Here is a 12,108-nt window from a genome sequence, read left to right as displayed (position 1 = left end):
ACGTATAGCCTACATGACAACAAGCAGCAACATGCAGTTAACTATTAGCATTACTGAGGAACTCTAAGAAACTCAAAAAATCTTATCTCAGGGTACAAAGTCTAAATGTTCTATTTACTAAAAAGATATGTGCTCATCTTTTCTTTTAGCCTTTAACAGCTTCATCCCATTTGCTGGGAACTCTTAATTACTGCATTCCTTAGGTTGCAAGTATAGCCATGTAGACAGCACATCTCTCCTTGTGCAGCCACTGTGCCTCAGTTTCCAACATGGGTGTTTACTAACTGCCCTGTAGCAGGAGCTGACTCTAGGAGCTCCTTACTCTGCCACTATCTTGCTGGTTCTATCTATATAATAACTTTTAAGAAAAATTTAGACAGTAATATGAATAACTGGATTTTAAACTTTATGGCTTTGTTAAATATGGAATGAAATTTATATATTTCTTTAATGTTGTTTAAATATTGCCCAGGTTCTGTGGTTATTTGCGCACAGCCAAAACAACTGCATTCTGTAAGTTGACATATGAGAAAGAAGATTGACAAGAACACGTGGAAGTAATGAATTGAGGTGACCAAAAGTCAGTGCAGGGATTCTTAACCAGAAAGATTTCTGGGGTCCGTGAGCTTGAATTGAAAATTGAAAAACATTATTCTTGTAGGGATGTGTTGGTGAGGGTGTTTCATAAAACAATCTGCTGCTACATTCTCAGAAGGGGTCCATAATTTTCACCTGACTGGCAAAGGGGTCCATGGAACAAAAAAGGATAAAAGCCCCTGATTCAATGTAATTATTTTTCTATTTTTCTCTCACATATTGAAATTGGAAATTTTGTTGATTTTTTTTTAAGATTTTTTGTTTGTTTCTTTCTCCTCCCCTGCCCCGGTTGTCTGTTCTCTGTGTCCATTTGCTGCGTGTTCTTCTTTTGTCCACTTCTGTTGTTGTCAGCAGCATGGGAATCTGTGTCTCTTTTTGTTGCACCATCTTGCTGCATCAGCGCTCCGTGTGTGTGGTGCCATTCTTGGGCAGGCTGAACTTTCTTTTGTGCTGGGCAGCTCTCCTTTTGGGGCACACTCCTTGCATGTGGGGGCTCCCCTCCGCGGGGGCACCCCTGCGTAGCATGGCACTCCTTGCACGTCAGCACTGCGCATGGGCCAGCTCCACACAGGTCAAGGAGGCCTGGTGTTTGAACTGTGTACCTCACATGTGGTAGACGGATGCCCTATTCACTGGGCCAAGTCCGTTTCCTGAGATAATTTTTTTTTTTTTTATTATTTTTTTTTTTTTTTAAATTTTTTTATTTTTTATTGACTTTGTAATAATATTACATTAAAAATATATATGTGAGGTCCCATTCAACCCCACCCCCCCCACCCCCCCTCTCCCCCCCCCCAACAACACTCGTTCCCATCATCATGACACATCCATTGGATTTGGTAAGTACATCTTTGGGCACCTCTGCACCTCATATACATTGGTTCACATCATGGCCCATACTCTCCTCTATTCCATCATGTAGGCCCTGTGAGGATTTACAATGTCCGGTGATTACCTCTGAAGCACCATCCAGGGCAGCTCCATGTCCCGAAGACGCCTCCACCTCTCATCTCTTCCTGCCTTTCCCCATACCCTTTGTCCATTATGTCCACTTTTCCCAATCCAATGCCACCTCTTCTATGTGGACACTGGATTGGTTGTGTCCATTGCACCTTTATGTCAAGAGGAGGGTCAGATTCCACCTGGATGCTGGATGCAATCCTCCCATTTTCAGTTGTAATCACTCTAGGCTCCATGGTGTGGTGGTTGTCCTTCTTCACCTCCATCTTAGCTGAGTGTGGTAAGTCCAATAAATCAGATTGTAGGTGCTGGAGTCTGTTGAGGCTCAGGATCTGGCTATCACATTGTCAGTCCAGAGATTCAAATCCCCTAAATATATCTTAAACCCCAACATTAACTGCACCTCCAGCACATTAGCATGAAAGTCTTATGAAGGGAGATCCCATCTGAGTCCAGATTCATCACACATAAACACCATTTCCTGAGATAATTTTTAAGTTATGAAAAATCTCAGATGGCAAACCTATCTTCTGTATTTGTCTCTTCTAATGATATAGTGACAGTGTTCTTAAAAAAATTTTTTAATGTGATTATCACACTATTCACAAGGAAAACATGATTTTTTTTCTCTCTGAAGTGTCCTTCTGAAATATACAGACTACGTTTTGTTTCTTCTCCGCCTGCTGGCTAGATAGAGCATATCTCAAAAACCTACCCTTTGATTGAAATGAACAAATCTTTCAAGCCAAATTAGCATTCCTTACTCTCTTAATGCTAATAGTTTTTTGTAAGTAAGGAGAATAATTGTGGTTAAATTGTTCAGTTATATCAGTTTTTCAACTTCGGACCTCCCATGTGGTAGACGATGCCCTATCCACTGGGCCAAGTCCGCTTACCTGGTTGCTTTATTTTTGATCATTGGTGCATTGTGCCTTTTATAAAAGTAATAAAAACTCATTGAATTGTGAAACTGAAAGTGCTGTTAGAGTTCATTTATTTCAGTTCTTCATTTTATAGATGATCAAACTAAAGTCTAAAGATGTTAAGCTTGTCCAAGGGTAAGCAATAAATAGTAGTTAAGAGCTACTAAGTAGCAGTAAGAACTAAGACATATTTATAGTCTTTCAGTTCAGTAGTCTTCCTATTATGGTTATATGTAATAAAACTACCAGAGCAGCAACAATTTACCTGTGAATCTTATATATACTTTGTATTTTCTCTTTTTTAGGAATATTGAAAAATGAATATAATTGTTGTACATAAATGATATTACCTAAACTAACAGAATTTTTGATTTTCACCCTTCTGATAACACTGGAGCAATATTGAGACCTTTTCATTATTTGACCAAATCAGTAATTCAGTTTTGGATGAGAGACTTTTTAGGATAGTATATCTTTAACCAGCATAAGTATGAGTTTTGGCTTACTGCAACTTGTTGAGACTCAAAAATTGTATGGCTTTCTCACTTCCCTATTACAGTTTTTTTCACATGTAAATAAAAATCATAAATTAGAAGTAGTGATTTTTTTCCCCTCAAAATAGTCAAGCTTCATCTTTTTTGGCAATTTAATGCATGATTTATTAAGTAGTCAATGCATTTAAGAATTACTAAGAAAAGAAAAATCTCTAACCATCTCATATTCTAAGTGAGGGATCTGGGTAATATTGTGGATATTTTTGTGAATATTGATTTTAAAAAAGGATTATATGAGGCTACAGAATGGAGTAGGAAAAAGTCATGGACTTTTTTTTTTTTTTTTTTTTTAAAGATTTATTTATTTATTTAATTTCCCCCCTCCCCTGGTTGTCTGTTTTTGGTGTCTATTTGCTGCTTCTTGTTTCTTTGTCCGCTTCTGTTGTCGTCAGCGGCACGGGAAGTGTGGGCGGCACCATTCCTGGGCAGGCTGCACTTTCTTTTCACGCTGGGCAGTTTTCCTCAAGGGCGCACTCCTTGCGCGTGGGGCTCCCCCACGCGGGGGACACCCTTGCGTGGCACGGCACTCCTTGCGCGCATCAGCACTGCGCATGGCCAGCTCCACACGGGTCAAGGAGGCCCAGGGTTTGAACCGCGGACCTCCCATATGGTAGACGGACGCCCTAACCACTGGGCCAAAGTCCGTTTCCCAAGTCATGGACTTTTAAGACAGTTTCAGTACTGGCTTAATTACTCACTATTTGATCTTAAGCTAGAAGCTTAGTCCCCTTCTCTAAAACAAGCATATTGGTAAAATCTGTGTACAGGGTTGTTGTTGGAATTAGAAAGAATAAAGAAATTGGAATATGTTAGATGATCAATAATTGTTGACTGTTTTTAAATTTTTATAACCATTTTGATACCAAATCTCATTTTTTGTTATTTTATTTACATAACCATATATATGCTTTTCACTGAGTTTTCATGATAGTTTCAAAATGGAGCATGTAAAATGATTTTAATTGTACTCTTTTTGCTAATTTCTTTTAGTATTTTCAAATGCCTTCACAACAGGAATTAGAATTTAAGAAACAAGATAGTGCTGCTAGAATCATTCAGCAGGCCTGGAAAAGTTTCCTCGTGAGTTTATTTTTCTTAGCAACTTTATTTAGATATAATTATATACTATAAAGTTTATTTGTTTAAATATAGAACTTTATGGTTTTTAATACATTTACAGAGATATATAACCACTCTTCGTTTTAAAAGCAAACTTTTTCTTTAAAGTTTCAAAAAATTACCATCAATTAATTATTTCATTAGCTTCACAAATATTTATCATGTTCCTAATTGGGGCCAAGTACTAGGTGTGGCTGTTTGAAATGATTTTATGAATCCCAAAAAGAGAAAGATTATATTGTAAACTAATCTCTTCCTCTGGGTGTATACCCTTTGATTGTATTAAATTCAGTTGAGGGGCCTTAGATTAGATTACTTTATAAGATTGCTTTAGGGCTTTTGATTCCACTTTGTTAGTGAGGTATGACTCAGGTTGAGTCCTCACCCTCTTCCTGGGTCTCATATAAATGGACTCACATGGACAGAGGTAAAAGGGAACTGCAATTTTTGATCCTGCCTTGTAAGAGAGAGGATTGCTTAAGCATGAAGCCCCAAGAGGCTGGGCCTGTGGAACAGATCAAGAAGAGATGAGCCTTATGCCTGATAGCTTACAGCTGAATTTGGGAAGAGAGTGGATCAGCCGAGACTGATATAGGAAGCCCTAAGAGACCAGCCCATGCTGGCTTGCAGCTGAAATTGGGATGAAATAGAGAAGCTGAGCCTGAGAGAGGATGCTTGGAGGGGATGGCAGAGACCAGGCGGAGATCACCTGCCATCTTGCTTCAACATGTGGCAGCTGACTTGGGCGAGAAAGCACCTCTTATAGTGCCTTGAGTTGGACTTTTCATAGCCTTGGGACTGTAAACTTTTTTTTTTTTTAAAGATTTATTTATTTATTTCTCTCCCCTCCCTCCCCCCACCCCGGTTGTCTGTTCTCTGTGTCTGTTTGCTGCGTCTTCTTTGTCCGTTTCTGTTGTCAGTGGCACGGGAATCTGTGTTTCTTTTTGTTGCGTCATCTGGTTGTGTCAGCTCTCCGTGTGTGCGGCACCATTCTTGGGCAGGCTGTACTTTCTTTAGCACTGGGCGGCTTTCCTTACGGGGCGCACTCCTTGCTCATGGGGCTCCCCTCCGTGGGGGACACCCCTGTGTGGCACGGCACTCCTTGCGCGCATCAGTACTGTGCATGGGCCAGTTCCACACCGGTCAAGGCGGCCCCGGGTTTGAACCGCGGACCTCCCATGTGGCAGACGGATGCCCTAATCGCTGGGCCAAGTCCGCCACCGACTGTAAACTTCTAACCCAAATAAATACCCTTTGTAAAAGCCAACGCATTTCTGGTACTTTGCATTGGCAGCCCTTTGGCAAACTTAAACACTAGGTATCAATAAAATTTTCACTAAAAGACACATCTAGCTTTTCCTCTAATGGCTATTATTTCTTGACTTTTTAATCAAGCTTATGTCCAAGTGTTAGGGCTACATTCAATTATTAAATATTTATTGAATATTTACTCTTGAGGAGCAGAAAGCAATACTATTATACTATATTAGGATTTTTTTTTTAAAGATTTATTTCTCTCCCCTTCCCCCCCGCCCCAGTTGTCTGCTCTCTGTGTCCATTCACTGTGTGTTCTTCTGTGAATGCTTGTATTCTTGTCCGTGGCACCTGGAATCTGTGTCTCTTTTTGTTATGTCATCTTGCTGCGACAGCTTTCCATTTGTGTGGCACCATTCCTGGGCAGGCTGCACTTTTTTTGCACTGGGCAGCTCTCCTTGCAGGGCACATTCCTTGCGCGTGGGGCTCCTCTACGCGGGGGCACCCCTGTGTGGCACGACACTCCTTGCATGCATCAGCACTGTGCATGGGCCAGCTCCACACGGGTCAGAAGGCCCTGGGTTTGAACCTTGGACCTCCCATAATTAGGTGGATGCCCTATCCGTTGAGCCAAATCCACTTCCCTATATTAGGATTAATGTAGTAACTTACATGGGCACTTATATGGGAAGAGCTGGTGTCATGGATGTTAAGAATATACCAAATGGGTGAGAACCAAGAACTAAAATGACTTCTATCTTTTCTCTCTGAGAGTAGCAATATTCTGCCTGTGTCTGGTAATTTTGTGTGAAGTAGTATGGCTCTGTTTTTAACACACAAGACAATCTTCATATCAGAGAATGGAATCTTGCAAAATAGCTTCTATTATTTGTTACTCTTGCCTCTACCAAAGCCATAAAATATATGCTGGAGCATACTTCTGTTGGTTTGAAATAATTATTCTTTAAAAACCTGCTCTTTCTTTCATGTTTTCTATGAGCATATTTGTCATCTGGACTTAAGCTTTTCTGTCACTGACAACTCTTTTTTTCCCACATCCAACCAGCCACACACTTTTGAATGCCTATTTTATTCCAGGCACTTTGATAGGCATCTTGCAGTACATCTGTGTACCTAAGGAGCTTCAGTGGAGAAGCCACGTATATGAACAAACAAGTGTGCATCTGTGTGTGTGTGCACATGCATGCATGTATGTTTTAACAAGATGGTAGACTGAGCACCATTTTTATTTTTTGTCCTTCCAGAACACCATTAAAATGACAATACACAAAAGGTTAGCCTTCCTGATTCAGGTGGATGGATATTTACTGTTAGGCAAAAAATACTATGAAGGCTTATCTCCTTAAAAAAATCAAATTAACTATCTGGAAAAGCTAGTTCTTCTATGTGGATTTGACAACCCATAGTAAAACCCTCTTAATATTTGAGTGACATCTGGCTTAATCTTAGGCTACCTTATTGTGACAGTTTGAAGCTGGGTGGATCCCAGAAAATCCTGTTTTAATTTTTATTTTATTTTTTTAAAGATTTATTTTTTTTATTTCTCTCCCTGCCCCCACCCCAGTTGTCTGTTCTCTGTGTCCACTTGCTGCGTGTTCTTTTTTTGTCTGCTTTCTGCTATTGTCAGTGGCACAGGAATCTGTGTCTCTTTTTGTTGTGTCATCTTGCTGCATCATCTCCCTGTGTGTGTGGCGCCACACCTGGCAGGCTGCGCTTTTTTTTGCGCTGGCTGGCTCTCCTTACTGGGTGCACTCCTTGTGCATGGGGCTCCCCTACACGGGGGACACCCCTGCGTGGCATGGCACTCCTTGCACACATCAGCACTGCGTGTGGGCTAGCTCCACACAAGTCGAGGAGGCCCTGGGTTCGAACCACAGATCTCCCATGTGGTAGATGGACGGGCCAAGTCCACTCCTCCCATGTGATAGACAGACGCCCTATCCACTTGGCCAAGTCCACTTCCCCCAGAAAATCCTGTTTTTAAAGCTAATCTATTTTGTGCATGCAAACCTATTGTTAGTGGGACCTTTTGATTAAATTACTTTGGTTAAGGGCCTTTGGTTAGATTGCAGAACCCTGGGTGGGTCTTAATCCTCTTGCTGGAGTAATTTATAAATGGAGGAATAAAAAGCCACAGACATAGAAAAAAGTGGCAGACACAGGGAAAAGCCTCCAGAACTTGATGAACCCAGGAGAAAGATGGAGCAGCCTGAAACAGAACTAGCAATGAGGCCTAGAGGAGAGAGGAAACACAAGTGGGCACCGCCATGTGCCTGATCACCCACAGCTGAGCTTGGGGAGAAAGTGAGCCTGGAGGAGAAGGCAGAGACTGGCAGAGTTGTCATTGTACCTTGCCACACGGCAGGAGTCCTGCATTGTCAGAGCTGACCTTCAGTGAGACAGCATCTCCTATCATGCCTTGATTTGGACATTTTCTTGGCCTCAGAACTGTAAGCATTTAACCTCTTAAACTCCCATTGTAAAAGCCAGCCCAGTTGTGTTTAGCAAATTAAAACACTTCCCCTACTTTTCTCCACTGTCATACCTCAGAGACAACACTCGTAACTTTTTGTGTGTGTGTATTGTTTTTGATCTTCTAGTAGATATATCCATATCTCTAAATAGTATGCTTGTACAATTATTTTTTGGAATTTAGAAGTGATCTGTTGTCTTTCCACTAAAATAGTTGAGAACATAGTTTACCTATCCTCTATAACCTTGCCTACCTCCTCTCCCATATCATAATGCCACCTTTTTTTTTTTTTAGCAAATGTGCTGCTGAAGTGAGAGCACGAAGCCACTCTTTTTTGGTTCTTCTATGTATTACCTTATTGGTTTAAAGAATATTTAAATCTTTTTTTTTTTATTGTGGTAACATATAACACAAAATTTCCCTTCTTAACTTCTGAAATGTATTATTTCAGTGGAATCAACTTTCTCTCTTTGTTGATTTGCTTATTTTAGGCCTTTTATGTAAGTAGAATCATACAGTATTTGTCCTTTTTTTTAATGGCAGAACAATATTTCTTTGTGTGTTGTTGTGTATATATATACACACACACTACATTTTATTCATTCATCTGTCAGTGGACACTGGGGTTGTTTCTACCTTTTGACTATTGTGAACAATGTTGTTCTGAACACTAGTGTACACATATCTGTTTGAGTTCTTATTTTCAATTGTTTTGGGTATAGAAGTAGAATTGGCTATCATATGGTAATTCCATCAAGCTTACACGGGAGCACTTGAACCCCCAATATGTATAATGAGGAAATAAATATTCCCTCTCTCTTCTCTCTTCAAGACCTCAAGTTTCATCACCTGTACATTTACAATTACTCAAAGAATTCACTTACAGGAGTTCTTCATATATACTAAACACATATCCTTTATTGCATATACTTATTGCAAATATCTTCTCCCAGGCTGTGGCTGGTCTCATTTCTCTCTTATTGGTGCCTTTTAATAAAGAAAGTCTCTAATTTTAATGAAATCCAATTTCACTTTTTCTTTATGGTTAGTACTTTCTGAGTCCTGTTTAAGAAATCTTTAACAAAGTCAGAGGAGATTTTCCTTTTATTTCTTCTAAAGGCTTAATTGCTTTAATTTTTACATTTAGATCTATTAATTCATCTTGAATTAGTTTTTGTGTATATTGAGAGATATAGACAAGGTTCACTTTTTTCTCTATAAATATCCAACTAGTCAATTACCTGTTACTGAATATGAATCTTTTCACAATAAATGTGGGCCAGCACCACACGGGTCAAGGAGGCCTGGCGTTTGAACCGCAGACCTCCCATGTGGTAGACGGATGCCCTAACCACTGGGCCAAGTCCACTTCCCTGTTATTATGTTTTCTGTTCTTTTGGTCTATTGGTCTATAGGTGGCCCAATACCACTTGTCTTAATAACTGGAGCTTTTTGTTTTTGTAGGTTTGTGTATACAGTAGTATAGTTCTCTCATTTTTTTGTCCTTCAGGATTATCATGGCTATTCTGTGCCTTTTGAATTCCATGTAAATATTAGAATCAAATTATCAGTTCGTATAAAAATTTCTGTTGAGATTAGAATTGAGATTTGCATTGAATTAATGGATCAGTTTGGGAAGAATTTACCGTATTGAATCTTCATGAACATGCATTATTTATTGTCCTAGTTCCTGGCTGCTGTGACAAATATCACACAATGAGTTGGCTCATGGTTTCAGAGATGAGAAGCCTTGCTTTCTCCCAGGTCAATACCATCTGGCTGGCTGGCAATCCTTGGGTTCCCTGGCTTTCCATCATATAGTGACATTCTCTCCCTCATCTTCTGGGTTCCATTGATCTTAACCTTCTGACTCCTCCCTGTGGCTTCTTTTCTCTTTGTCTGAATGTCTTCTGCTTACAGAGGATTTCAGTAATCTGGATTGTCTAAACATTCAGTTGGTCCACACTTAACCAAAAATAACATCTTAAAAAGATCCTATTCATAATAGGTTCACTCCCCTTAATGGACAGGGAGGGGGCACAGCAAGTCCGCCCTATCTTGGTGGTACACGGTATACACCACTGGGTGGTTCTGGAATTCTCATCATCTAACCTAGAGAAATAGATGCTATAAACAGGGAATTAAGCAAAATGCTGAATGCTATAGATCTTTTAACTGTCTTAATTTTTTTCTATTAGTAAACTACAGGCTGTAGATTTCTTAGTTCTCACAGAACTTCTATCATTTTAAACTGACCTGTATGTTAAGGGAAAAAAAGATCTTAAATAGGATGTTTTGTACTATTGTCTGACCCTCTTCTGTGATGGTTATTGTGTTTGATTGTTTGGGATTTTCTGTTTTTAAAAATGTAACACTTGACTTTTTTGGCAAGGGAAAAATATAAATATTATTCCAGAGGCGGGGAAAAATGTGTTCACACCCACAGGATTGTGGATTTAGACCAAGAACATGTTTAAATTTGGTGTATATAACTCAAGCTACCACCTCCATTTATTTAGGTGTTCCTAATTTCTCTCCACAGGGTTTTGCACTTTGTAGTTTAAAAGTCTTACACATCTTACATTTGATTTATTTCTAGATATTTGATGATTTTTAAAAATTTATTGAAATATATCACTCATACATAAACATACATAAACAATAAGTGTATAATAGTTGTGAACTTACAAACTAAACATATATAACATCAAACAAACATATATAGCATCTCACCTTACCACCAATAACGTGCATTGTTTTTAAACTTTTTAAACTAATGATTAAAGAGCATTGTCAAAATATTACTACAAAACAAAGTAGTTTTACCCTAACCAATCTTACTGTTATTATCTTTATATCATTTATATATAAACATACATAAACAATTAAGCGTATAGTAAAAGTTGTGAACTTACAAAACAAACATGCATAATATCATACAGGGGTACTATACATCAATCCTCCACCAACACCTTGCATTGTCATGAGATGTTTGTTACAAATTATGAAAGAATATTGTCAAAATTTTACTACTAATCATAGTCCTTATCTTACATTTGGTGTGTTTTTCCCCCAACCCACCCTATAATTATTTTTTAAATATTTTTTTATGACAGAAGTTGTAAACTTATAAAACAATCATGCACATGTGCAGAATTCCCAAACAACACCCCTCCGTCAACACACCACAATGTGGTGTGTCATTTGCTACAGATAAAATAATATCATCTGATTGTAACCATGTCCGTAGTGTACACTTGCCTCACATTTTCCATACTGCCTCAGTATCAGCACAATACATCTTTTGCATAGATGCAAGAATATTATATTATTACTACAAACCACAGTCCATAGGTCACTCCAGCTGTATTTTTCCCTTGCTTCTCCATATTCCCATCACCTTGCAATAGTGATATACATTTGTTATAGCTAACAAAGGACACTTCTGCATCTGTGCCATCAACCACAGTTCTCACCCACCTCTTGGTTTACTGTGCTATCCAGTTCCTAGATTATTCTCAAGCATTCTATCAATTGGCATTTACATAACTAGACTATCATTTTCAGTCACATCCCCATTTATAAACTAGCTATTACTCACTGTGCTACCGTATTTGATGATTTTTTGATGCTACTGTAAGTGGCATTATTTTTAAATTTTTCTTTTCATACTTATACTTCATAGGAATATAGTTTATTTTTGTATAATGACATAATGTCCACTTATTTCTTATTGCTTATTTTCTACTTAATCGTGTCATCTTTGAATGATGACAATTTAACTTTTTCCTTTGAAAATTTTATACTTTTTATTTATTTATCTTGTTTCATTACATTGATTAGATCTTTCAGTACAATGTTGAATAGAAGTGGTGATAGTAGACATTTTTGTCTTTCTCCTGAATCCAGAGAAGGCATTTAATATTCCAACATTAGCTATGATGTTAGGTATAGTTGAAGCTTTCTTTACAGGTTTTTAAAAATTTTATTGTTTGTAGAAACTCATTTTCAAGGTGAAGAAGTTCCCTTTATTCCTACTTTGCTGACATTTTTGTTGTTATTGTTGTTATGAAAACTCTGTTTTTATCAAATTCTTTTTCTGCATTTTATCAAATTCTTTTTCTGCATTTATTAGGTGACCATATTGTCTTTCTTATTATTATTATTATTATGGCAAATTAGACTGATTGATATTCAAATGTTAAAC

The 12,108-nt window shown here is 38.3% G+C and overlaps 1 protein-coding gene across 4 annotated transcripts in view; it reads left to right on the top strand.

Annotated features, from left to right (window-relative positions):
- C27H11orf65 (chromosome 27 C11orf65 homolog) overlaps positions 1–12,108 on the top strand; it is a 149,474-nt gene that overhangs the window by 22,420 nt on the left and 114,946 nt on the right. For 3 of the 4 annotated variants that reach the window (XM_058289105.2, XM_004470852.4, XM_071212316.1), the window contains exon 2: positions 4,025–4,114. The exons of the other annotated variant lie outside the window; for it this stretch is intronic. In XM_058289105.2, coding sequence (XP_058145088.1) covers positions 4,025–4,114 — 90 coding nt within the window. The remainder of the gene's footprint in view (positions 1–4,024; positions 4,115–12,108) is intronic. 4 annotated transcript variants of the gene reach the window in all.

The sequence above is a fragment of the Dasypus novemcinctus genome, chromosome 27 (assembly GCF_030445035.2).
Source record: "Dasypus novemcinctus isolate mDasNov1 chromosome 27, mDasNov1.1.hap2, whole genome shotgun sequence".
NCBI lineage: Eukaryota > Metazoa > Chordata > Mammalia > Cingulata > Dasypodidae > Dasypus > Dasypus novemcinctus.
This window is presented reverse-complemented; position numbering and strand designations above follow the sequence as displayed.